Genomic DNA, 27672 nt, shown 5'->3' with positions numbered 1-27672 from the left:
AGGGTTCAAGTCCCGGTACCCACGTGATGATTCACAACCATCTGTAACTCAGCTCCCAGGATGGAGCATCCTCAATCTGGCCTCCACAGCAGCAGGAACACAGGGCCCAGACATGCACACAGGCAAAACACTACTACACATAAAATAAACAAAAGTTATAAAAAGAGATTAGTGATAATAATGAAAGTATAGAACAAGTAGAACTTATAGTAGAAAGTATAAAACAAATAGAATTACTATAATTAAAATTATTTAAAATTTAGAGCTTTCTTGTTTCTGGAATTTACTATTGTTATTATTATTATTATGTTTTTTTAAAGACATGGTTTCTCTGTATTGCCCTGGCCACACAGAATGAGGCTGGCCTTGAACTCAGTGATTTGCCTGCCTCTGCCTCCTCGAGTGCTAAGATTAAAGGTGTGCGCTGCCACCACCTGGCTGTATTTACTATTTTACATAGCATTGTTGTGAACCTGGAGATGAAGTCCCAGAAAGCAAAACTACTACTTGAAAACTGCTAAGAGAAGTAGGTTTTAAATGTTCTCATTACAGAAAATGACAAGTAATGCAATTGTTATATACTTGGATGCACAGACACAGACACACACACACACACACATACACACACACCAGTGTCATTCACTACTGATAAATATAATTTTTACTTGTAGATAATTTTTTTTCCTGAGAAAGGGTCTTGTTATATAGCTAGCCCCTGGAACTCACTATGGAGACCAGGCTGGCCCTCTCGTCTCTGCTTCAGCATGACAGGATTGCAGGCAAACTCGAAATATAATCTTTCACATCCATGAGACAAGCCCTGTATCCTGAAAGCCACTTGAGCAATTATTGAGTGTAAGTGCCACATGGTGTGGAGTCTCCGAACTCTCCCATACCCTCTGCTCACCAGCGTGTTCTAGCTCTGTCTCCTTTTCTAAGTGGTTTTCCCAAATCTCTTCTTTGTAGGATAAGGGTTCAAGTGGTACCATATGTGTGGCTTTTTTCATGGACTACCCCTCGCCCCGTCTCTGATACCTTTCATGGCAGGTGTTGGTAACCAGGGAGTTCTCTCTCCTTGAGGAGAGTAGCAATGCCAGGATTTGGAGGAAGTGGGGCGACACACACCCAAGTACCCTTGGAGCAGCCTATAGACTTTGCTACATTCTACTCAAGAGTTTCCACTTACACCAATAAAGTGTTGCTTCTTATAGGTGCTTTTATACATTCTCTTATGTTAAAGTTGAAACTATGTTTTAAAGTTTGCTTATTTTATTTTATATGGATGAGTATTTTTACTCTGTGTATGTCCAGATGCCATTTACATGTCTGGTGCCCTCAGAGGTCAGAAAGAGGGCATCATATCCCATGAACCTGGAGTTAGAGATGGATGTGAGCCGCCATGTCGGTGCAGGGAACTGAACCTGTTCTTAACTGCTGAGCTATATGTTCTAACAGATAATGCTTTTTGCATGCACAAGAAATGTAACCAGACTGAAACTAAAATCTTTCATAATTAAAATTATTTTATTTTAATGTTCTATTATTTGTTGTTTTTAAATTTTTGTTGTTGTTTTGTTTTTCAACAAAGGTGTTCCTGTTTGTTTGATTGGTTGGTTGGTTTTTGGTTTTTTGAGACAGAATTTTTCTTTGTAGCCTTGGCTGTCCTGGATTCATTTTGTAGACCAGGCTGGCCTCGAACTCACAAAGATTCTCCTGCCTTTGCCTCCTTAGTGCTGGTATTAAAGGCATGCGCCTCAACACAGGTTTTGGTTTGGTTTGGTTTTTTTGTGTGTAGCCCTGGCTGTCCTGCAACTCTCTCTGTAGGCCAGGCTGGCCTCAAACTCAGAGATCCAGCACCCTCTCCCTCCTGAGTGCTGGGATTGAAGGCATGCACACCTGTGCCTTGTTATTATTATCATTATTAATTGTGTGTTGGTGTGTTGTGTGTGAGTGCAGGTGCACACAGAGATCAGAGGCATCAGGTCACCTGGAGCTGGAACTGCAGGTGATTGTGAGCCACTGGATGTGGGTACTGGAAATGGAACTCTGGTCCCCTTAAAGAAAACTAAGGTCTCTTAGTTGCTAAGCCATCTCTCCAGCCCATCTTTTGTAATTTTTCTTTCTCTTTATTTATTTATTTTGGTTTTTCGAGACAGGGTTTCTCTGTGTAGCCTTGGCTGTCCCGGAACTCACTCTGTAGACCAGGCTGGCCTCGAACTCACGGAGATCCACCTACCTCTGCCTCCCAAGTGCCATGATTAAAGGTGTGTGCCAGCACAGCCCCGCTTCTTTTGTGATTTTCAATTCAAATTCAATATATAAAATCTACCAGGGTTAACTGCCTGCTGGCAGTACTGTGTAGTGCCACAAGATGGCACTTTTCCCTCTCTAAATTTATTTGCTTATGTACAATGTGAAGAGACTAAATTAGTAATTTGAAAACATAGACGAATGACATCTGTTAATCTTCTTTCTTGTAATTTGTCTTTTGAATACCTTTAATATTTTTCTTAAAAGAAAAAAGTTAAGGTTTGACCATTTTGTGACAGTTGAAAGAAGGCACTACAGGCAGTGCTAGTTAGAGAGGCAGGGGCAGCATGTCACAGGCAAAGTTCATTGACGAGCCTCTAGTGGTGTCTGTGCTCAACATGCCTCATTCTCTGTAGCAGTATTGCTAATGTACCAAGATTAGACTGAGAGTCTGACCATGAATAAAATTTACATGCATATTTAAAAAAATAAAAAATAAAAATAAATGAAATATGTAGTGCAGTTTGAGAGTGGAGCTCCTGGCTGTGCTTTCAAAAAACAGGCTGATAGTCTTGGGTTTATCTCTGTATTCTGACATTTCCCTGAGAATATTACCTAAGGCAGTACAAGTCTGCATACTCTTTTAATTTCTGGACATTGTGTACTATTGTGATGAATGCTTTGGGCAAGATGGGGGCTAACCCTGAGGTTGTCTCTGCCCAGGATCACATTAATCAACTCTTCTTTCTTTTCTTTTCTTTCTTTTTTTTTTTTTGTTCCTTGTTATTTTCTTTTGTTTGTTTTTCGAGACAGGGTTTTGAATAAAATCCATTGTTGGAGAATTTAGAAGCTAATGTAGATGATAGTATTTAATTCCGGGCCACTCCAAAGTACCTGAGAGACAATCTTAACCAGCTTTGACCCTAAAGTAAAAGATAAAGCTAAGAGACGCTAATTGCTGTGATGTGTTTCTGGTTTTTTTTTTGTTTGTTTGTTTGTTTTTTTTTAACACCAAGAGTCTGATCCAAGCCAACAGTCCTTCTGGAAACTCGTCACCTTGCCCAAGGTGGGCCTCACAGCCTTCGTCATCATCTCACTCAGCTCCTGCTTTGGTTTCCTTGATCCAAACCTGTCTCTCTTTGTCATGGAGAAGGTAAGCGGCCTGACTGTGTGCGCACACGTGCAGCCACGGTTGCAGCCTGGCCACGTATCCGAGGCCATGGTTTTGTGCCCTTGAGCTCATCCTTAGGGAAAGACCTATAGCTGTGAGAAAGCAGTAGGCAGGGAGCTGCGCTGTGGGCATCACCGTCCTCCCTCAGTGCTGTTCCTTTGAGCCAGGCAGGCGATTCTGTGATCCAGGGTCTGACCCACTAAGAAAGATAGACTCTTCCCTTAGTGTCTGATACGCAAGACCACAAGGCCTGGCTCATATTGTTCCAGGTGCGTGCGGGCGATCTTCTATTGCTTTTAAAATTATCTGTATCGCCTGTATTATCTGTAGGCCCAGCTAGTAATCAATTAAGACACAGACACTTGTCATATTTTAAAATAGCCTTAGTTAACCTGGGGCAGGGTACGTATCAGTCCTTGAAACTACTTCCCATAGTGGGGCAGGCGTGGGATCCGGGCCTCAGTCCCATGCTATCTGTTTTCAATAACTTCTATCAAGCTACCTCCCATCTATAATCCAAAATACTTTTTAATGTTTTTTTTTTAATCTGGGCCAGACTTTCCGTCCACGCCAGCCATGTGCTTCTTCTCCATCTAACCCATGGCAGCCTTCCTCTCTTCCCTTCGAGTCTCTCTCCTTTTTTTTCTCATGGCAGTCTTTCCTTTTCCCAGAATTCCTCTCTCTCTTAGCCCCACCTATCTCTTCCCCGCCCAGGTGGGATGGCTTTTTATTAAACAAAAGGAGGGTCACACAGACAGCAAGCAGTAATTAGCATCAAAACACATCAGACCATCCCCCAATAATCTTCTATGCTGCTTAACTAGGATACTTTCCTTGCCTTGTGGTTGGTAACGAGGCATCAGGAACGGGCACTAGGTCTTTTGGAAGGTGTGCTTCTGTCCCAGTTGTTCTCTCTCTATTTGCTTTTTAGCTATTTGATACAATCACATGACTATAGTCTGTCTATGCTACAGAGTAGGAGACAGGGTCCAAGAGCCCCGTTGCTGAAACCTAAGTGTTGAATTCATATTAGCTATTTTGCTTTTCACTGTGACACACCCCCTGCTGTGCAGACCCTGCCTCCCACCAACCCAACCCCGGGGCCACTATCCTAAAGCATCATTTAATAAGTTCTGGGTATGGTTTTTACGTATACATAAAATCTGTGAAACACTCTAGATGAGAGAGTGTAACAATTTGTAGAAATCAAATTATGTGTTTAATGTCGAATGCTACAAAATAAAACTTCTAGGATTTCTAATAAGCAGTTGGAGTTTTGTTTTTGTTTGTTTGTTTGTTTGTTTTTTCTTTCTTTCCTCCTTAGAAAAAAGTATTTACCCATGTACAAAGTAATAACAAGAGGAATGTGATGAAAGTTTATCTTGGTTGTTAGCTTGCTTAGATAAAAAAGTGCCTAAGGCATTAGTAAAGTTCATCTCTGGTAAGTCTTGAGCTTATTTCCAGACAGTGCTGACTAACTAGGGAATGCTGTAAGTGCAGGTAGCACCACCCAGAGGCTAGGGCTGGGGTGAGAAAAGGAAGGAAGGAGAAGGCCAGCTCACACACACACACACACACACACACACACACACACACACACACACACACGCATTGGCTCTCTGCTTCCTGGCTGCTGTCCTGTAAGCTCTGTGCCACCCTCCCACTATGACACTCTGAAACCATGAGCCAAGATAATCTACAGCCCCCAAGCCCCCTTTACACTGTTCTCTAGTCACAGCTATAAACAGTACAAATGCTGAGTGTAACGGACAGACTGTGTTACTAGAGCTCAGGCAGAGGAAGGGAAGGGATGAGTTCATCTTAAAGAGAGATTTAGCATTCAACTCTAATGTGGGATCTCTTTTCCAGTTCAGTTTGTCAGCTGGATACGTGGGACTGGTCTTCCTGGGGCTGTCGCTGTCCTACACCATTTCTTCGCCGCTGTTTGGCCTGCTCAGTGATAAGATGCCTGTATGTACACTGATTTACAATTGAGTTGCTCTTGTGTGTTTAGATCCATAGCTATTTCTCCCGAGTTCTAAAGGTCCGTCGCTTAAAGCTGACACTTTCAGCTGGCCACATGGAGAGAACACGGTGTCTCCCAGCCTCAGTTGTGTCTCTTAGCAGACTCAAGTTCAGTATTTCACGTGAAAAAGAGTCTGATGCTAAAGCATCTCAAAACTATTTGACTATGAAATCAAATATTTTTTGTGTTTTGTTGTTGTTGTTGGTGGTGGTGGTAGTGGTGGTGGGTTTTTGTTTTGTTTTGTTTTGTTTTTTCCTGAGACAGGTTTCTCTTGTAGTCCTGCCTATCATGGACTCATATCGTAGACCAGGCTAGCCTTGAACTCACAGAGATCTGCCTGTCTCTGACTCCCGAGTGCGGGGGTGAAAGGCGTGTGCCATCACCGCTGGCTATAGCCCAGGCTGATCTGGAACTCAGCACCCTTGCTTCAATCTTCCCAGAGCCAGGATCACAGTCTGTTGTTGATAGGACAAGCCAGGCTTATATTATGCCTTCTAAAAGCTTCCCTAATGACCCAAACAAAACAAAACCAAACCCCCTGATCCTAATAACAAGGGCAGAGACTTAGACTCTTAAAATTTTATTGGACTTGATGAAACAGAAACCAATAAAGGGAGATTCTGATTTAGAGAGTGGGTGTGAGGGAATGACCCTTAAAGGTGCATTCCCCATCCAGTCACCATCTTGAAGTGAATCCTTTCTGCTGTCCTTCAGTAAGACCCGACCCACTCAGTTATGCAGAAGTAGCATCATTAAGCAGACCTCCTGTGCTTGGTGCTTAGATTTTGCATTTTCCTTTCCTTAGCTTTCTTGATATATATATATATATGGGGACTGCCTAGTAACCCAAGTAACAAAAATGATAATGTCTTCTCTTTTTAAAAGAGTTTACCTTCATGCTTGTTTGTATGTATGCATATGTGACTGTTTACACGTATGTCACTTGTATATGGGTGACCTCAGAGACCACAAGAGTTCATTGGCTCACCTGGACCTGGATTTCTTGCTCTTCTGAGCCACCCAACATAGGTTCTGAGAACAAACTTGGGTCCTTTAGGAGAGGACTAATATGGCTTTAGTAGTCTACATATTAATATTTTGATAATGACTTTGACCAGGCAGTGGTAGTACAGGCATTCAGGAGGTGGATGATCTGTGAGTTTGAGGCCAGCCTGGTCCACAGAGGAGTTCCAGGACAGCCAGGGCTACATAGGGAAACCCTGATTCGAAAAATCTCTCACTGCCCCCACATCACACACAAAAACCCCAAACAAACAAACAAATAATCAAAACAGTGAGTTTGATTTAGAACTATATTGAAATAACTCTTAACCACTGAGCCCTCTCTCCAGGCCCCTAAAAGGTCGCAACATCTCTAACAGCATTTGGAACTAAATGTGAAGGCAGAATCTTAAGCCAGATATGGTGGCCAATATCAGTTACTCCAGCTCCTGGAAGGCAAGAGGGTAAGAGATCATTAGTTCGAGGCCAGCCAGGCCTATATAGCAAGACCTTGCTTAAAAAAGAAAGATATGGGCCGGGTGTGGTGGTACACGCCTTTAATCCCAGCACTCGGGAGGCAGAGGCAGGCGGATCGATGTGAGTTTGAGGCCAGCCTGGTCTACAAAGCGAGTCCAGGACAGCCAAGGCTACACAGACAAACCCTGTCTCATAAAACAAAACAGAACAAAACAAAGCAACAACAACAAAAAAAGTTCTAGCCTGGATCAAGGAGTTTATAAGATATAATTTTATGAGATACCATCCTGGGCTGTTTAGACTTCTATAACAAAGGATCAAAGAGCCGGAGCACAAATAATCAGGGGAAACTTACTTCTCATGGTTCTGTAAGATCCGGGCTCCTGCTTGTGTTGGGAGCCAGTGTGCTCCACCGTAACCCCACGTGAGGAGTGGGCAGTGCTGCTCTCAGAACCTTGCTTATAAAAGTGTGGATCTCCAGCATGAGCGTTCCTCCTTCAAGACCACACCGCCTCAGCTGGGCATGGTGGCACACGCCTTTGATCCCAGCACTCGGGAGGCAGAGGCAGGTGGATCGCTGTGAGTTTGAGGCCAGCCTGGTCTGCAAAGTGAGTGAGTCTTGGAGAGGAAGGGCTACACAGAGAAACTCTGTCTCAAAAACAACAACAACAACAACAACGACAACAAAAACCACACTGCCTCTCCAGAGCCGACCGCTGCGTACATCAGATCAGGCACTAGAACAGCGTATACCCATCCATTCACTCTACAGTAGGTCCTTCTTTTTGTTTTCTTCTTTTTCTGAGAAGGGTATGTGGCACCATGCCTGGCTACAGTAAGCACTCTTAAATAATGTGCTCTGCAACGGGTACTGTGACATGCTGCAAGCCCGTGGTGCACAGAGATTCTGTGATATGCTCCCTTCTTGCAGGACTTCTGTGTACTTGGATTTTTGAATGTCATTGATATATATATATATATATATATATATATATATATATATATATATGTATGTATATCTCATTTGATTACAAAAGGTCTTTTGGTTTAAGCTTTTAAACTCTTTCTCTTTACCAGAATCTACGGAAATGGTTTCTGGTTTTTGGAAACTTACTCACAGCTGCGTGCTACGTGCTCTTAGGACCTATGCCCATTCTTCACATTAAAAGGTAATTTTCTTGCCTTCCATGTTTTTAGAGAAATAGTAATTCTTTAACTTTCTAAGTGGCTTAGTAATGTAAACATTGCTATTTAAACAGTGACTTGACTTACGACTGTATTGAACTTTTTGCTCGACCGACAGTGCCTTACCGGCAGTGATTTAGGCAAATCTTAGCCCAGGAAATCTTTATCAAGTGAGAAAAATGCTGATTCTTGTTTATAAAGTGTTAGTTTGCTTTGCTCTGTCAGCTGAGGTTGGCCTTGAACTCATGGTCCTCCTGACTCGGCCTCTCAAGTGGCAGCATTATTGGCCTGTACCATCTTACCCAAGCCTTCTCTTGGGTTTCAGTTGCATGGTTGTTTGTTCGGAGTTATTTTCGGAGTTATTTTCAAAGTAGCATTTATCCTGCCCTCCTTGGTTTTAAGTTTGTGTCTCCTAAAATAACAATGCTTTGTTTCCTCCACTACTCCCCTCAGTCGGCTCTGGCTCCTGGTGCTGGTGCTGCTTGTGAACGGCATCTCTGCAGGAATGAGCATCATCCCGACGTTTCCCGAGATGCTCAGCTGTGCGTAGTAAGTCAGTCCCAGGGGATGTTTGCCCAAGAGTAAATCTTCATGATTTCATAGCATATAAACATTGTGATACAAACCATGTAACGAAATCATACTGATTATAACATAGTGACAACATGCTATAAGGTAGAAGAGGTTTCGGGGAGATGCTAGGCTTGCTGCATGTCTCTGGTGGTGGTGGTGGTGGTGGTGGTGTGTGTGTGTGTGTGTGTGTGTGTGTGAGAGTATATGTGAGTACGTGTGTGAGAGTAAGTGCATGTGAGTGTGTGCCAGTGTGTGTTGAGTTGTGTGTGTGTAAGAGAGAGAGAGTATGAGAGAGCGTGTATGAGTGCATGTGTGTGTCTGTGTTATTCATCTTAAAAGTCCAGAGCCAAATGGAGAGGGAGGCCTCAGTGTTTGCCCTGTTGCGTGGAGGAGAACCATACAAGCATGTAGGGTTATCAGGCATCTGTACCTTGGCCACTGTTTCTTTGTGCAGTGGGCACGTTCATGAACACTGAGGTCTGTGACTGTGCTGGGGTTTCTCAGTGATGCTCAGAGGACAAAGAGCTGGTTCCGCATTTGTTCTTCTAGAGAACACTTTGTTCTCCTCCTCCCATTTTAAGAGTTTCTCAATTATGTACTTAATTAGAACTTAACACAAATGGGCTGTGATTCTTACTCGTCTACAGATGTAATAAAATTAAGTCATTTTACTAAGATCCTCCCTTCAGATTTCATTTGCATATTTTGTCCATTTTGTTTTTAGTTTTTTTTAGAAATGGAAGGTTCTCGTTTTCAGTCTCTTCAGATTATACCTGGTCTAGCTGACGGGCTCTGTCAAATAATCCTTCCACACACGTTCTCCTTTTCACGATGGTTTTGTCCTTGTTTGTCTTTGCAGTGAAAATGGGTTTGAAGAGGGAATAGGCACGCTGGGACTCGTGTCTGGTCTTGTTGGTGCCATGTGGTCCATTGGGTAAGTGAATCCGTCCGTCGGCACCTGAGAGATGGGAGGAGCACACTGTGGCTGGAAAACTGAAGCTCACCCAGGGCCAAGCCAGAGTCCCTGGGACTCCAAGTTTAGCAAGTCAGCTGACTTCTACCCAAGCCAAGAGACCCTCATGAGCCTCGCTTTGAGTAATCCTTAAAAGTTCCTCTGACAGCAGTGTATCTCAGACTTTTTAAATGTATTTCTTTATTGGTTCACTCGCTTGCTTGGTTATTTATTTGCTTTCTGCTAGCGCTGGCAGCACCCTCCAGGGTAGCAGTATGGCACACAGAAAGTCACTAGCTATGTACCGAGCTGACTCAGATATTAAGACGAGAAAGAAGAGCAGGGCTGTGAGGGAGGGGGCTGAGCAGGCCGAGTGCTTGCCGCACAGGCCTGAAGACCTGAGTTCAGTCCTGGGGACCCACGTAAAAATGGAAAGAAAAAGGGAACCAATTCCACAAGGCTGTCCTCTGACCTTCTTATGGCTGCCGTGTCATGTACCCCCCCACCCCCAAAATAACAAGGTTCTTTAAAGATGTGCTGTTGTTTTCATTGTTATGTAGGTCAGCAAGCCACTCTGCTTTTACAAATGACTAGAAGTCGCTGTTCTTGTCCCCTTCTCCTTCCCTTCCGCTCTCAGCGCCGGTTCTGCAGGTCTAAGCGGGCACCTTGTGTACTGTGGGGCAAGTGCTCTACCATGAGCCACACCCAGCCCTCTTACTTACAGCCAGGAATCACCCCGTCTGTTTAGCCTTCATTGTTCTAGTTCAAGGAAGATGAGTGACCGGGGTGTCATGTATCTTTACAGAGTAGTTTTTGCACTCTTAGATAGTCACCCATTCTTCTTCCCACCGTCAGTGCTTTCCTGGGACCAATACTGGGCGGATTTCTGTGTGAGAAAATTGGTTTCGAGTGGGCAGCAGCTATCCAAGGCCTATGGACTCTGATAAGTGTGAGTGATCATGGATTTGTGTCGGGGGGGTGGGGGGTGGGGGGTGGGGGGTGGGGGGGGTGGGAGGGTGGGGGGCGGTTCTTCCACGTCCTTATAATCTGGAGACACTTGCGTCAGAGAACTTACTTTGACTGCATGTTTCATTGTGTTTAAGGGACTTGTGATGGGCTTATTTTACCTCTGGGAGCACTCCAAGACCAGAAGAAGGTATGGTTAACTTCTGGACATTTTTTTTTTTTCCTCTTAAATGAGGGAGTGGAAAAGAACTATTATTTTCCATCCCTGCTTGCTGTTAGGTCTCTGGGCATCCTAAGCTTCATTGCTTGACAGGTCCAAGGAGGTGTTTCAGTGGAGGTGTGGGTATTTAGTCTTTAGGATTTTATTTGTTTGTTTTGGGGTGCCGGTTGAGTCAGTGTTTCTCTGTGTAGCCTTGACTGTCCTGGACTCACTTTGTAGACCAGGCTGGCCTTGAACTCACAGAGATGCACCTGTCTCTTCCTCCTGAGGGCTGGAATTAAATGCATGTGCGACCACCTGTTATATTTAGTTTTCTTAAGAAAATAAATATTGTTTTTTTTTTCTCCTCACTGTAGATCTAAAGCACAAAACATCATTGGCACAGAGGAGGAACAAGCTGTTCTCTTACCTAATGATTCCTAGCTTTGCAAGGCCTGGGGCAGGAGCAACTTCTGGCTGGAGGAGCTTCCTTTGTGTCACCCAGAGCTTCCTGCACTCGCATCCTGGACTCCTCAGGCTGGTTTTAGATAACACTGGCCCTGGCTCCTGAGCTTAGTGTACTTCCAGAAAGCTGGCTCAGCTCACCAAGGCAGGCCTTCCAGACATCTATGAGAGAGGGAAAGTCAACAGAAGCTCGCGTTTCTAAATGACCAACCTTGCCCCTCAGGATGTTTTTCTTGACTGACTTTGGCTTTCTTGTTCTTGGGTTCACTTTTCATTATGAGTTCACAAGACCTATGAATGTACCTCCCAAAATTGATAGGTTGAAAAAAAAATGAAGCTGTTTAATACACATTGAGCTTATAAAATAGAGAGAATAATTTTATGAAATCGGGTTAAAAAAAAAAAAAGAAATCAGGTTTGAAAGATAGGTTTTTTTCTGCACTGAATTTTGTACTCATTGAAAAGGCAAAATTCTTGCCTGCCATGTAAAAACTCCAGAGCATTTCCTGCCTCTCAGTTTTTCTATAAAAGTTTGCGTGGAAGGTCCAAGAAAAGCAATACATGTACTCCCATCATGTGACATTTTCAGTTATGATGTGGGCATATATATAAAATTTGGCATAACATTGTTCATTTCTAATCTTAGTATGTCTTTGTTTTAGTCCCATGGTTTGTGTTTGTGTCCTGTGTTTACTACGTCTCCCACTGTTGGAAAAAGTGTCCATCACTAGGCAGGGCAGCAGCCTCCCTCCAGCCATGCCTGTGTACTGCATGTTGGAGAAATCCTCCAGCTTCGTGTAACCATCCTTGCTGCTACTTGAAATTAGAATGTCAACTTTGTACCATCTTATTCCTTTTCATATTGTAGTAGCTACATTTCCTTTCTAATAGAACAAATGATTTTTGTCTATTTGTTCATTGTATTCATTCAAAGCACTTTTTAAACAAGGTCTCAAGTAACTTAGGGTGGCCTGGAACTCATGGTGAAGCTGAGGACAACCTCTTGAACTCCTGAAACTCCTGCCTCTAACTTCCCAAGTTCTGGAATTAACATGTGTGCACCACCACACAGGGTATTGAACCCAGGACTTTGTGCATGCCAGGGGAGCACTCTCCCAAAAATATCTTCAGATATCTTTCTAAGGATCAAACCTGCCTAGATAGGTACCAGTGACGTGATCAATCCTTTATGCAACATATACAGTAGAAAGGGAAAACAATATACAAAGTGTATTGCAGAATTTGTAACTTGTAGTAATGTTCAATGAAAAAAAAAAAGTCACGGTCTAATAGAGCGACTGCTCCGTACTGATGACGCACGCTAGGGGATGAATTTGCAAAAGCTCTCTCCGTGGAAGTGAGATGTCTGAGCAGAGATTGAAGTGAAAATGTGTCTCAGTAGCATCTGTCGTTGTTAATGGTAACAAGAACTGGGGGGATTCAGCGGCATCTTTGGCCACCTGCCAAAGAGAAGAGATGGCAGAGGCACCACCCACCTACTCACTGCCCCCAACCCTGCCCCCCTCACCAATAAGGCAAAAGAAGACGGGGGTGGGGGGGAAACCCTGATAAAGACCAAGAGGGTTTATCCAGGGCCATGATGGATCAGCCCTGCTCTGATGTCCACCTGGGCTCAAAGGTCCTGCTCTCTCTGGGCAGTGGGGAAAGAGGATCATTTGTTTGCAAATGAATGTTCTCCCTTAGTTGCATTTAATAAAAAATGGTTAGTTGTGTAAGCACATGCTGACACAGGGCATTTGTCTTCCTCGTGTACTAGACCTCTCCCTCTTAGGTCTAGGGGCAAAGGAGGGTTTGGGAACGGAGAAATTAATGAATTCATGAGATATGGACATGGATGTCAGGTGTGACAGTGAATGCCAGAGCTGCTTCCACAGTTTTTAGTCCTTGCCCTGCTTTCTGATGAGAAAATAGTGTCTCCTCACAGCCACTGTTTTTATCACTGCTGCTACTTTTCTTTTTTTAACCTGTTTGCTGTTGTTTGAAACAGAGTCTCTATTCTGTAGCTCTCGCTGTCCCCGAGGAACCCACTTATGTAGACCAGCCTGGCCTCAGATTCACAGAGATCCACCACCCTTTGCCTCAGGAGCCTTCGGATTGAAGGTGGTCACAACTATGCTCTTTCTTCACCATCTCACTAAGCAGCACAGCCATCCATCATGCCAAGTGACCAGTCCTAGGAGTATGTCTTGAATCTACTCCCCTCCCCAACGGCAGCAAACTGTCAGTCTCACTTCTGGGACTCAATCCCAAGGGCCACCACCATGGTCCAAAACATTATTTCCCCTCAGAGTTTTTCCTTCCATCTCCATCCTTGCTCGCCAGCATCCTTACCTGCTATACACGCAGACTCAAAGAACTTGACAAAAGGGGTATCATCCTAGTGTAAGACTGAGACTTCTAGAGAGATCTCTAGTCTATTCCCAGAGTCCCCACTAAGAGACGGAGTCCTTTGTCCATGCAAATGCATAGGAATAGGAATTTATTGAGCCATCGAGATGGGGTCTGTTCCCCTCTTTCAAGCTGCAGGCCCCGAGAAGCAGAGGCACAGGCCTTTTATAGGTTTTAGACAAAGAAATGAGTTTTACAGTATGTGATTGGTTGACATTTGGGCAGAAAAGCTGCAAGTAGGGAGTTACAAGTCTTGGCATTTGGTGGTTGGATAATGGGTGAAGGGGCAAGTTAACCTATGGAAAAGATTGGTTGAAGCAGTCACAGGGGGCGTTTAGGAACTTTTTTTAGTTGGGGAGGAGTAGTGGAAATTTTAAACAGAGCTGGTTGTCCTTGAGTCCAGCTGGACCCTGAGCACAGACTGAGACCCTGAGTCAAGTTGGACTCTTGAAGATTTTTCCTGTCCCTGCCACACACATACAGTGATCTGATAGCTGTCTGTTCTTGGGTCAGGTTGGACCCTCTAGAAATTTACATGCTTTGGCCTTAATGGGGGCCTTTAAGGGAGGACTGAGTAGGCCAACTTTTACATTTTTCCAGACTTTGGCCTTAATGGGGGTCCTTAAGGGGGCTGGTCCCTTCACTAGGAGCCACCACCACCAAGCTGGCTGTCTCATCCCACCCAACTCCTGCACATCAGTCTCCAGTCAGTAGACCATGCTTTCTTCTTCCACTTTGCCATGACTGTCGCCGGTGGATGAAGGCAGGGCAGCTCCTGAAAGGCTACGGTCTCTGGTCCAATTTACACCCTCATTTTACACCTTAAAAAACACACAGTGGGGTGGGCAAGCCAGAGAGATGTTACAGAAGTGAGTGAGTAGGCCGCAGGTTATTAAGGGCCATGACCCACCGACTCAGCTATTTTGTTTCAGGCAGCAAGTGGGGTCGTGCATGGCAGAAAGGCTGTCCAAGCAGAGCTTGCAGTGAGTGAATAAGTCAACCGATCAGCATCTAATATTTGGTCTTGTCTGCATTATTACACTGTAGAGCAAGGCAGCACTGCTAAGAAGAAAGGACTCAGGAGGAAGGAAAATCTACCCACATTTTTACTACATAGCTGTAGGAATTTACCTAAGTGTCCCTCGGTTTATTTGGGACACTGAGAACTCTCAAAGCTGCCCTGTTCCAAGTTTAAGGCAGAAAAATGTACAACCTTGGCTTTTACTCTCTGAGTTTTTGTGTGGTTAATGCACAGCATATAACAAATAGAAGAAATAGCTCATTTTGTGGCTCATTTTATCCTTAAGCTCCAAGTAATCCTTTTGCCTCAGGATCTGGAGTCCTAGGATTTCCACGTTATGACACCTGGCCCAGCTTTGAACTGCTTTTTCCTTAATGGTTTTTAATGGTTTTTAAATCTTTAAAAATATTATTTGCTTTTATTTTATGTGCATTAGTGGTTTGCCTACATGTGTGTCTGTGTGAGGGTGTCAGATCCTCTGTTTAAGGATCTGCTGCTGCCCCCCTAAGTTGTGTTCTTGAGAGTAGGCAGGACGTGAACCATTCACTGCAGAGATTGCTGGGGTTTACTCCCTGACATCAGAATATCTATGGTGGGAAAGAGAAGCTGAGTGTTCTGCTATGGGATGCTCACATCTGAAGAGGATGCTCACACCTGGAGAGGATGCTCACACCTGGAGAGGATGCTCACACCTGGAGAGGATGCTCATACCTGGAGATGGTGCTCATACCTGGAGATGGTACTCACACCTGGAGATGGTGCTCATACCTGGAGATAGTGCTCACATCTGGAGATGGTGCTCACACCTAGAGCGGATGCTAATACATGGACACTGCCAGTTAGTTGGGAACTCCCCAGACAGTTTCTCCTAGATGTTCTGAGCACCTTATTTGATGATGTCATCTCTATCTGGTCTTTTACTTGGGAGCCTCACCTTTGGGAACACTCTACTATGCCCAGGACTGTCTCTTTCAATCCAGGTGTTTGTAAGCACCTGCTTTGATGATGTTTGGCTATCTGTTACTTCACTCTGTTTATGTTCTATTTTTTTTTTTTTACCTTTGTTTGCAATGCTTAGTAAATGCACTCATTTAAAACCCAGAGCAAGGCTATTGTAGATCATTGTCTGGGTCATTCAGATCACATGGCAAACAAAAGCTGGATCGCTTGTGCTAGGATTGTATCTTATTAGGAAGATACTATTGTGTTTTCCAGAAAAGGAAATTAGAATTTAAATCATTTCATACATGTTATCAAAGGAAACAATGTTTAAACTTGAGACCTTCTTGTTTGCTTTGGATTATGTATTATCACCTTGGAAATTATCATATTAAAAATGATTTTAGGACTGGAGACCTAATTCAGCAGTTGAGTGCTTGCTGGCTCTTGCAGAGGACTCTGGTTGGTTCCCAGCACCCACAAGGCAGTCCTTGTAACGCCAGTTCTAAGGGATCTAGTACTCTTTTCTGGCTTCTGCAGGCACGAGATACACACATATGTGCAAATACAGAACCAAAATGCTCACACACATAAAATTGTGAAATAAATGATTTTGAGGCAAATTAATTATGCAGATCCAAAGTTTTTCTTTTTGTTGTTGTTTTTTTTTTTTTTTAGCTTTATTTATTTTATATGGATGGCTTTTTAAAAAATCTGCATGTATGTCTGTGTACCACACTCATGCAGAGGCCAAAGAAGATGTTGGGTCCCCTTGAATTGGAGTTACAAATAGTTGGGTAGGTGCTGTGAATTGAACTTGGGTCCTCTGGGAGAGCAGCCAGTGCTCTTAACCACGTCTAACTCTCCATCTCCACAAAGCCAAAGGTTTAACCTATAATGCAGCCTTGAATGGGTGAAGAGAGGACCGGAGTCCTCGGTACCCACAGAACCTGTCTTGGTAGGAGCTCACGAGGAAGTCAAGGCTGGGCGGGAACTTAACTTCAAGGAAATGAGAGGAAAGCTGTCACACAGGCAAGCTCTGAAGAACGCGAGGTCTACCCATCGCCGCTCTGCGTCCTCTCAGCCCCTCGTCAGCAGCGCCCCGAGTCCCACTCTCTGACAGTCACATTGATGCCACCCACGCACTTGCAGAAATCTCTGAGGCATTTTTTTTTCCCGGAGTTGGGCTGAGTATGGATTTCGTGAAGCCACTTGATCCGTGGGAGAAGGGACCAAAACACGCTCCAGTTTCCCAGACCACGTTAAAGGTTCAGAGCCCCCAAATCCATCTCTCTGTTCCTCTGAATCTCAACAGTGTTTGAAGAAGCTGAGTGGAGACAGCCAAAGAGGGAACTGAGAATAGAAAATGGTCCACAGCTGCCCACGGGTTGCTTAAGACATTATCTCAGGCGACGCAGACGGTAGGGTGCAGTTACAGATTGGTTCACAGAGTAAATATTTGTCTTAACTCGAAGTCCTTACAGATCCGGCTGGACTCTTGTCCCAACGGTTCACTGCAGTTCTGTCTCCCAGCTGTAAAAGGAACTTTTGTTCTCCTGGCTCAATTGTTGTCTGGGAGGCTTACTGCCTCCTTCTGCTAACCTAGGCCCAGTCCTGAAAGCTTCTAGCCTCTGTGTAATCTAACCTTGGCCTAGAATATTTTCAGCCTCTGAGGCTTACTGCTTAATAAACTCCCCTGTCTTGTTCTGTCTGAGCTGTGGACTGGCTGGATCAACTCAGCTGTTCTGGCTCAAACTCCTCTCCCAGCTGACTTATTTAATCTGGCTTCTCTCTGGGCCCAGAATTGCTCTGTTTGGCCTCAAACTAACTCAGCAATCTGCTCTACTCTTCTGGCTTCTTTTCATTTTCTGGATCATTCCATCTTCACCTGAGTTCTGTCTCTCTCTTTCTTTCTCCAACCCATCTCTCTATTATTGTCCTTGTAAAACTGCTACCTCCCTGAAAAACTGCCTCTTAAGTAGCTTCCCTTTCCTTTCCTCGTGATAGTTGGTCATACCCTATTTTGTCAAATCTTCTCTATTTTTTTTTTACCTTTTGTGCCACTCAATTAGACATCACTTTCAAATATGGGTGCTTCCTTCTAAAACTAACTTTACCTTTGTTTGGGATTAAAGGCATGTACCACCGTGCCTGGACCTAAGCTTTTCTTTACCTGAAACTTGCTCTATACCAGGCTGGCCTTGAACTCAGATCTGTTTGCCTCTGTCTCCTAGATTAAAGGCGTGTTTATATTCCAGCTGGATTACACAGACCTAGATTTTTGGATGTGATCTCTTGCCAGAGCAGCCATGTTCTGAATTAACATTCCTCTACACCCATCTCTGGCTTCTTGTCTTTGACTGGGAGTGAGGAGAGTAGGAACAGCACTTTCACATTGTTGGAATTGGGATCTTGCCTTGCCTACGCCAGTTTGTTTTCAGAAAAAAGAAATAAGACACACACACACACACACACACACACACACACAAACATGCACACACACACAGAAACCCCAGACAGACAGACATACAGAGAGACACAGAGAGAGAGAGAGATTGGAGAGGGAGAGAGAGAGAGAGAGAGAGAGAGAGAGAGAGAGAGAGAGAGAGATATTTTGGAGAAAGAGAGAGACATTGGAGAGGTAGAGCTTGGAGAGAGAGAGAGAGTTTGGCAGCTACAGACAAGTCTTTGTAGCGTCCCTCCAGAGGAAACGGCACAGCCTGTATGAGCTGCAAGTGTTGGTTTTATAAGTTAATTCAAAGTGACATCATTTTTACTGAATATCATCAAGGATTCGGCAAACTAACAAGACTGATTAAAAGACCACAAACTAGTTACCTTTGAAAATACATCACTTAGCTAGTAAGCAAAGAACTGTCATATTAGTAAGGTTATCCCCTAGACAGTTCTCCTGTGTCTAAACCATAGACCAGATAATTTGGATTACAAATACATAATTAAAACAGAAGGCTTTGGGCATCTGTGGGAAAGATGTCTAGGGAAGCAAGGCGGCCTGAAATGATGTGCTTCTCTCAGGCCTGGCAATGCAGGGCGTGTAGGATCATGGCTTACTTTCTGGGAGTCAAACAGTAGCTAATCCTTTATAGATTTGTTTCCTTATTTACTTATTCGTTTATTTATTTTAGTTCTTTCTCCAGAAGCCTACAGATCATGGCCCTTTAGGCAGCATATTATTTCTAAAGTGGCAGATTATAATAGTTTAGATGACAAATATTTTATTTCAGTCCCCCTTCCTTCTTAGGAATCTCTCCAGTCCCAGCGAATGATTAACACCTCCCTCTGCAAACACTTACAGTTTCCTTAGAGGGCTACGGGTGACAGGAATTCCAGAACATTTATTGTGTGTTGGGTATCGTCTCCATATCTCACTGGTTTTATAATAAGAGGGCAACTGTCACTAAATGTAACCACGGATGTTGGAAAATCTTACTGAACAAATTGCTGGCAATCACATTTAGTAATTAGTTATGTAACTTTTGAAAAATCCCTTGGTCTCTGAATTAAGACCTTCCTTACAGATTGGTCTAGGAGCAAGGATGGTAACGATCTTGAAGTGACTTTTAAAACAGGGAGAGAGATCATTTAGGATATTCGATTATTTTCTTCTTTCACTTATAAGGCATCTCTCTTCCCAGCTTTTCAGTTTCTTTCTTAGACATATGAAAGTGTTTGTTTGACTTTTTGTCTACCACCGTTTCCCTCTATTTGTGTCCAATTACTTTAGACACAATGATTCCATGCAAAGAACTCTCTGTATCCTCAACAGATTTGCTCACTTGTGACTTTCACAGTTGGAGTGTCACCTTCTAACTGTATAGCTAGTTTTCTTCTACATTAATCTTGACCAGTAGCCAGTGGTGGGCTGCAAACTTTAACAGCTTGCAACCTACGAGGAACAGGAAGAAGCCTGGAGTCTCATGAGGTTAATATCCCCATATGATCAGTTTCATGCACACTGTTGCTATGCCTTGGATAAGTGTTCTCCAAAGGGTTGTTGTTAAGCACATGGTCCCCTGTTAGTTTCTGTAGGCAGGTCATGGGACCTCTAACAGATGGGGACCATTGGGAGTGACAAAGTTCACTAGGCCTGTGGCTTTGTAGGAATCTGACTGATGTCGGATGGGTTAACAGTCATCTCTCAGGGTTTCTAGAAATGTAACAGTCTGTTTGTGTGAGCCTATGCTGCCCCACCCCCTGCTCCAGCATAGGGCTAGCTATAATCCAACTACTGGCACCCGCACCCCTAGACTCCACACTCCTTTATGTCTCAGGTTCACACTGTCCCTGCTGTACAGCCTCAACAAGAGACTCCAAACTTCTTCCAGAATGTGACCAGTCACATTATTCTTCTATCCCTGTTTCTTTATCTGTTTTCTTCTTTAATATACTTATATATGTATATTTATACATATCTATCTTTAAAAAATCTTATGGTCTCACGACTTAAGAAAAGATTTGCTTTTTTGCTCTATAAATTATCTGTCTGTGTCTGTGGGAACGTGTGCCTCATGTGTGCAGGTGCCCGTAGATGCCAGAAGAGGACATCTGAAACTTGGATTATAAGCAGCTGTGAGCCACCAGACATAAGTACTGGAATGAAACTTGGGTCCTTTACAAGAGAAGCAAGAGTTCTTAACTACCGAGACATCTCTCCAGCCCTACACCTTCCCTGCCTTTTTCTTTTCTTGACCAGCATGGTCTTGAACTTACCCAGATCTGTGTGCTTCTGCTCTAGGGCTAGGATTGGAGGCGTGAACCACCGGGCTTGGCATCCATTCTACATTTCTCAAGGGACAAGTATAGCACTTACTTCTCTAGTTCCTAATTTCCTTGCACATAATTGGACCAATGAGATAGTGCTGCCGCCAGTTCTCACTTTTCATTAATGGTTTCATTCATGGGTTTAACTGCTCACACTGAAGCTCAGGCTTTCTCAAACTCTTGAGTCTTTGCTGCACATAAAGTGGCTGAGTTCTGCAAGTCCCACCATCCCCACCTCTGTCAGCAGAAACAATAGTCAGCCACTGTATCTAGGCTGCCAGCTGAATCATTAGTATTTCTTTGCAATATGACTTTGCCTTTAATCCCAGTACTTGGGAGGCAGAGGCAGGTGGACATCTGTGAGTTTGAGGCTAGCCTGGTCTACAAAGAGAATTCCAGGACAGCCAGGTCCATTACACAGAGAAACCTTGTCTCAAATAGATAAATAAAGCTAACTGTAAGGCTCTCATTTTTTCTCTCTCTCTCTTTAGGTGCTAGAGAGCAGTCGTTTGCTAAACAAAAATGGATCAGTTGGTCAGGAGGTGATACACAAGATGCACTTTCAAACTCATGTGTGACCAACAACTCAGAAACAACTTACCTGCTGATATACATATTATTGGTGAATTTTTTAAATACCGCAATGATACAGAACATCTATAATTTTTGCATTATGTGTTTTCCTAAATTCATATCAGGCTCCTATGTTGGAAGAGCTTTCTACTAGCATAAATGAATAAAGTCTATTCTATTTTTTTCTGATAAAAGATTACTTTTTACATTGTTGTGCTTTTTTTTTTTTTAAACCTTAGTTTTTGGGGCTGCTCTGGAATATTTCAGGTATCATGAAAAGAGCCCCTGTGTTTGAGCAAGAAAAACAAAACAAGCAAAACAGCAGGCTTCCCAGTTTTTTTTGTGAGCTGTCACCTTTGCTGGGATGGGCAGCATCATGTCTACCCCTTGTGAGTTAACCCTTCACCTATATTCTGTAGTGGATGTAACATGTTTTTGTTTCGATGTGAAACAGACTTGTGTGAGTGTGTACAATTTGTCCACTTGAAACAGACTTGTGAGAGGACACATGGTATTTGGTATTTGTCCACTAGAAGAGGAACTGCCTCTTGGGGGGGGCATGATTTTTTTGCTGGCTGATAAACATCTTAGTATGGACTCTGAGAGGATATAATATGAACCCCAAACCAGAGGCAGGGCTTTTGGTTATGCCATCACTTCCTATTACTTGGCTTTTCTTTTTTCTTTTTTCTTTCTTTTCTTTTTTTTTTTTTTTTTGTTTGTTTTTTGAGACAGGGTCTCTCTGGGTAGCCTCGGCTGTCCTGGACTTTCTTTGTAGACTAGGCTGGCCTCAAACTCACAGCAATCCGCCTGCCTCTGCCTCCCGAGTGCTGGGATTAAAGGCGTGCGCCACCATGCCCAGCTCTCACTTGGCTGTTCCTCACTCCACTTCAAGACGCTCCTAGAAAGAAACAATCCATCCAGAGAATGCTTTGAGGTTCTGGATGCCAGGTGCTGTGGTTGCAGTCACCTTTGCTGAACTGCTGGTTTGCTGTTTAACAGGTCTTCTGGAATCCTGACAACGAAGAGTGGACTCGCTCCAAGGAACTGAGTCTAAGAAGGTCTACTTCTGGTCCCATCAAGCTCCTTTCTCTCATATCTAGGGTAGGTGGGTTTGGAAGGAAGGCATAGGCACTAAAGAACCCCAAATAAGGTAGGTTTGAAAAAGTTCAAAGCCTATAATATTCCTGCAAGTATCCCCAGTGAAACTCATGGTTCACCAAGTTGGACTTTGATGGTATCCATACTTTGGCCTGTGTGAGCTCCCCTACATGGGTTGGGTGGACGTGTGTTCTGTCTGCCCAAGAACAGTTTTATCTCAGAATACAGCATGTTTTTAAGTATTTGATATGTATGTAAGTGAATAATGAAAACTGTTGGGAGTCTCATGATCTTTTTATTTATTCATTTTAGATATATTTGTTTCATGTGTGTTTTGCCTGCATGTATATCTGTGTTCGGTGCCTCCAAGGGTCAGAAGTGGGAACTGGAGTTACAGACAGCTGTAAACCACTGCATGAGGGAATCGAACCCAGGTCCTCTGCAAGAGGAACAAGTGTTCTTTTTTTTTAAATTATTAATTTATTCATATTACATCTCAGTTGTTAGCCCATCCCTTGTATCCTCCCATTCCTCCCATTTCCCCCCTACTCCCCTCCCCTATGTCTGTGTCCTGAGCCATCTCTTTAGCCTCTTATTTACTTCTAATAGATATTCATTATATAATTCCTTAGACTTTACTATTAGACTTTTCATTTTAAAAAAACGTCAGCAAATAGAGAAAAATATGGTCAGGCAAATTCTAGGCCCTGTTAGGAAGTGTATTTCCTCTCTGGGGGACGTTTGACTAAAGGACAATGTTATTCCAACAGAGAGCCAACTTCAGGCAAGAGTACAACAGACTACAGAGGACAGAGGGAACCTTCCGTCAGACCTCTCAGATTACACTTTCTTTTGCTTCCTCTTGCTTTGAAGCCAGATCTCTTGCTGTAGCCCAACCTGGCCTTAAACACAAGATCTTCCTGCCTACGCCTCCCAAATGTTTCGCATACACGTGTGAGACATGCCACCTGGCTGGATCATGCTTTTTTGGATTATACCAGTTGTTTGCCTACCCACTTGTCTTTCAGTGAGTGAGTTTTAGCTAGTTTATCCTGCCCATCCTGAACTTTGCCTGGAGTGGACCCCGCCCCCTGTCTTGCCACCTGTAACTCTTGGGGGTGAGGGTGTTAACAAAGACCTTTCCTGATATTTGATCCTAACAGGTTTATCCTACTTGTTCTGGGACTGAAGTTTACACAATAAAGAACAGTGAGAGGGCTTGGATCTGATATAAAAGGTCTGTAAAATTCTAGGGTGTGTGTGTGTGTGTGTGTGTGTGTGTGTGTGTGTGTTGTTTTGCATCTGAAACTGCCAGGTGAGGAGAGTTTGGAGTCGGGGTGATATTAAAATCTGTGCTGGAGAAGAGGAGCCCTGGACTGTGGCGGGGTGGGGGGGGGGGTTGAGCATTGCCACCCTGGATCTCAGCTAGTTCTGGGGCACAGAGATTACAAGGACACCAGGGATGTTCAGTTGACGGAAGTGACCAGATTGCGCTGGTAGAGGAAGGACCGGATTAAAACACTGGGTGCTTGCCTCCACTTCTGCAACCTCTTAACCTCTCCCAGCGGCACCAGAACTGCTTGTCTCTATCCCTGGCAACACGGAGGCAAATCTAAATGCTCTCCTCCCCAATTCAACAGAGGATAAGGGTAGAGTTACCAACCTCAGGAACCCCATCACCAGGGCTGATCTCTCACAGGCAAGTTTAGCTCAGGGTCTTGGTTTGGTGAACTTAGTCATCTCCGTGCATTAGAAACAGCCTCTATGTCCTCTTCTGAGGACTTCCCAGGTTTGTACCAAGATAGAATAAATCCAGTCAGAACGTTAGGATTGGTCTTTTGGACTGAGGAAGCTACAGCCACACCAGAGGGATCAGGGAGACGGCATCAGGAAGGAACAAGACTCTGGGTGGACCATCTTCCTCTTAAGAGCAAGACTGCATCTGCTGGATCTAAACTGAAGCCTTAGCTCTCCATGCTAGGCCAAGGGTGCGGGATTAAGCAAAGCACAGGGAGAAATTGATATGCGTTCTCTTTTCCCTCTCTTCACACTCCAGCCCCAGAATGTTGGCCCTTGCTCTCCTAGGCTTTCTCTGTGTCTCAGCTTCTGCCAATGATGGTAAGTGAGGTGCCTGGTATCGGGATCCTGGGAGGACGCCTCTTGCACTGGCTTCCAGATACTGGCCTGGAAGAATAGAGATGGTGGGGAGCAACTGGGTTCCTGGGATAGATAGCTCTGCCCCCCGCAGCTCCTTATTTTCTCTCCCAGTTCAGGCCAAGTCCTCCTCTTACAACGGAGAATATGGAAGTGCTAACGGACAGCGCTTCTCTCATTCTCCCAACCAGTTGGAAGGCCCCATCACTGCCATCCGTATTCGAGCCGACGCAGGCTACATCACAGGGTAAGGTTCCTCAAGTTCCTGTGGTTTGCGGGGTCTCTCAGGAATTCTACTAAATTGACTTCTCGTTTACTTTGGCTCACAACTCTTTAAATCAACAAGTCACAGGTAATGAATGGTAAAAATGTTGGAGGACCTAGATTCTGGATCTGTGGTTCTCTCTCTCTCTCTCTCTCTCTCTCTCTCTCTCTCTCTCTCTCTCTCTCCCTGTCTCTTTCTCTCTCTCTCTCTCTCTCTCTCTCTCTCTCTCTCTCTCTGTGTGTGTGTTTTAAACTCCCACCTCCTCCAATATGCATTATGTTGGAAAGTCATGCAATCGGAAACTTTCAGGGGCCTCAACTTGAACAGGTTGGTTTAAGTCCCTTCTCAGTGCTTCTGTTTGGTGGCCTCCCTCTTTGCCTGGGCCTCTCTTGAGATGGTTCCTATTGTTGGCTGAAGTTCTCCGCATGACCTTCTAGGAGTCACCCAGCATTCAGATAGAGGGGGCGTAGTGTCTTCTCTGTTCCGTCTTTGAGAATCCCAGCATATAGGCCAACAGGCCCTGAATTGTGATAACCCTGTTCAGGGCTTCCCTTCTCCCCTCTGCCCCCAGCCTCCAGGTACGCTATGGCAAGTCGTGGAGTGACTATGTAGGTGGCATATATGGAGACCTGGAAGAGATCTTTTTGTACCCTGGTGAATCTGTGATTCAGGTGACTGGTAAATATGACATTTATCTGAGGAAGTTGGTCTTCGTGACAAATCAAGGCCGCCACTGGTCTTTTGGAGAAGACACAGGCACAAGTTTCAATGCTTCTCCCTTGCACCCCAACACTGTACTTCGTTTCATCAGTGGCAGCGCTAGTGACTACATCTATGCCATTGGTCTGCACTGGGGTGTCGACCCTAGTAGTCACAACAGCTGCTGAGCCCTCAGCTTCTTGTTCGCAAGGGCTACTGTGTGGGAACGCCCCTGTCACCAGCCCTTTCGAAAACAGCTTAATAAATGCGCATGACCAAACACAGCGTCTCATTTATCTCCTAACTCCAGCAGAAATGCGTAGCTCTTATTTCTGACTTCCTCCGGATGTTAATCTGGGAAAAGTGGGAGGGTGAAGAATAGTGCTGGAACTCCGGCTGGCTTTTATCATCTTGATCGGAGGTGATAAAATGATGGCTTCAGCTATATTCAAGGCCAGCTCTCGGAGAGAGTGCTTCTGCGCAGGAGCTCAGCAATGGCAGGGAAGCAGTTGTGTAACCCTTTCCCAAACCCAGATGTCTCGCCCTCTGGCTCTCCTTCCTGCTTCTGGGCCAGAGGAATGCCACCTCATGACCTTAAGCCATTTGCCATACAAGGTGGGCCTGGACCACGATGCTTAACTCTTTCCTAGAGCCCTCCTAACTCCTGATGTTTAGCCTAATTTTGTGCCTATGGATGCTGTTTCCTCGGTTAGCTGAGAACTGGGGCATCTTGATGACCCTCCACATTCTATTGTGAAACTATACTAAATAAATAACTATACACTAAATACAATGCTACACTTAAAAAAGAAAAGGCCATTCACAGTGGGGCATGGTGGTTCATACTTGAGAGAACTTGAGAGGCTCAGATAAAAGGATTTCCACAAGTTCAGAGCCAACCTCAGCAATAATGGATTCCAGACTATTCTGTATTATGGAGCAAGACTGTCTCAAAACACTAACTCACCTAAGAAAGGCCAAACTAGAGAGCTTTTCATTGTGGGTTGTCAGGGCTTTGTGTGTGTGTGTGTGTGTGTGTGTGTGTGTGTGTGTGTGTGTGTGTGTGTGTGTGCCTGTGTAGTAAGGCATATGTATGTGTGAAAGTCAAGGACACCCGTGGTAATCAGTTGTCTCCTTCTACAGTGTAGGCCCTAGGGATTGAATTCAGACCTTCAAGCTTGGCAGTGGGTGCTGCTGGAGGTTGGTCTGATGTACTTTGATGCTAACTACTGCTTGCTGTCTCTGTACCCCAAGATTGTTATGTAACCTTGCCTATAAAACTTACTCTTGTTTGAAAAATAAAAAGCCATTACACCTAGTCAGGGCAAATGAGATAGGCATGACTAAGGTTCCTGGGCTTTGGGAGATGGAGAGAATCTTAGGAAGGAGGAGAGACCAGAGAAGAAGAGAAGGAAGGAGGCTGCGCCAACATGGATTAGGTAGAGAAGCACATGGCCGGCGTGGATGGAGATTTGGCACAGATGATGATAATTAGTAAGTATTTGGGATTGTGGATGGGAGGAGCTTGATAGAAATTATTAGAAGCAGACAGTATGGGATTGGGACAGGGTATGGGATACCTGCCCCAATGGGGAGGTAGTTTAGGAGACTAATGTCTGCCCTGCCCCAGGTGAACCAAGACTATTTTAAAATACAACAGATGTCTGTGTCTTGATTGCTTGCTAACGGATTAGAAAATACCACTGTAATAATAATTATGGGCCTGATAATAAACATTGTGCCCTACTGTTAAATTAATCACAACAGGGTGCCTTTACCCACTGAGCAGTCTCATTGTCTCTAATCACAACTGTTTAATTCCAGAATACTTTATTAACCCAAAGGAACCTTGTGCCCACTAGCAGCCCATCTGTTGTCCCACCCTTAAGCCCCTAGGAGCCAGGGACTTCAGCTGCAGGGATTTGCATATTCTGGACTGTGCCTGTGTGTGCAGCGAGGCACTGATGTGGCCTTTTGTGTCTGGCTTCATTCCCTCAGTGTGTTTCCCCTGTTCTTCCTTGCTGTGAATACATAAGTACTTCATTCTTTTTAAAAATAATTTTAAATTAAAATACAATTATAACACGGTCCCTGTCCCACTCTTCCATGTAACCCCTCCCATACTCGGCTTCATCTCTCTGAAATTGATTGCCTCTTTTTGATTATTATTGTTATTTGTACATATTTATAACGTTCTTGTGGACTGTGTACAGTTTACCCTTGTTCCTTCAAGTGCTGATTTCTCCACTTAACTATCTGGTTTCAACCCAGACATTGCATTGTATTGTTTCTCTAAGAATCTAAGTATCTCCTGTCTCAAGTTTATGTAAACATGTCACCATTTGTTCTCTGCATTGTCAATGAAAGCCAAGTAGCCAATGCTGAGCAATATAGAGAATAGGGTGAGACATCCTGGTCCAGTGATGAGAGGAGAAAGAACAAGAAGGACAGAAGGGTTCACAG

At 44.1% G+C, this 27672-nt stretch overlaps 2 protein-coding genes across 6 annotated transcripts in view; both read left to right on the top strand.

Annotated features, from left to right (window-relative positions):
• SLC18B1 (solute carrier family 18 member B1) overlaps window positions 1–12179 on the top strand; it is a 32269-nt gene extending 20090 nt beyond the window's left edge. For all 4 annotated transcript variants that reach the window (XM_084777561.1, XM_084777563.1, XM_084777562.1 and 1 more), the window contains exons 7-14: window positions 3267–3403; window positions 5291–5392; window positions 8004–8095; window positions 8565–8660; window positions 9544–9618; window positions 10492–10585; window positions 10740–10792; window positions 11179–12179. In XM_084777561.1, the coding sequence (XP_084633687.1) occupies window positions 3267–3403; window positions 5291–5392; window positions 8004–8095; window positions 8565–8660; window positions 9544–9618; window positions 10492–10585; window positions 10740–10792; window positions 11179–11245 (716 nt within the window). In that variant the 3' untranslated portion in view covers window positions 11246–12179. The remainder of the gene's footprint in view (window positions 1–3266; window positions 3404–5290; window positions 5393–8003; window positions 8096–8564; window positions 8661–9543; window positions 9619–10491; window positions 10586–10739; window positions 10793–11178) is intronic.
• An 11072-nt stretch (window positions 12180–23251) lies between these two features.
• Window positions 23252–25476, top strand: LOC311594072 (zymogen granule membrane protein 16-like). 2 transcript variants are annotated; one of them, XM_084775467.1, is made up of 4 exons: window positions 23252–23328; window positions 24148–24209; window positions 24360–24492; window positions 25082–25476. In XM_084775467.1, the coding sequence occupies exons 2-4, from the start codon at window positions 24155–24157 to the stop codon at window positions 25395–25397; spliced, it is 504 nt and encodes a 167-aa protein (XP_084631593.1). In that variant the 5' UTR covers window positions 23252–23328; window positions 24148–24154; the 3' UTR covers window positions 25398–25476. The 2 variants fall into 2 exon arrangements, with proteins under 2 accessions (XP_084631593.1, XP_084631594.1); XM_084775468.1 differs by lacking the exon at window positions 23252–23328 and adding an exon at window positions 23391–23406.
• The last annotated feature ends 2196 nt before the right edge of the window (window positions 25477–27672 follow it).

The sequence above is a fragment of the Acomys minous genome (genome assembly GCF_964271855.1).
Source record: "Acomys minous genome assembly, chromosome: 3".
NCBI lineage: Eukaryota > Metazoa > Chordata > Mammalia > Rodentia > Muridae > Acomys > Acomys minous.
Note: the sequence above shows the minus strand (reverse complement) of the source record. Positions and strands in the feature narration are given on the sequence as shown.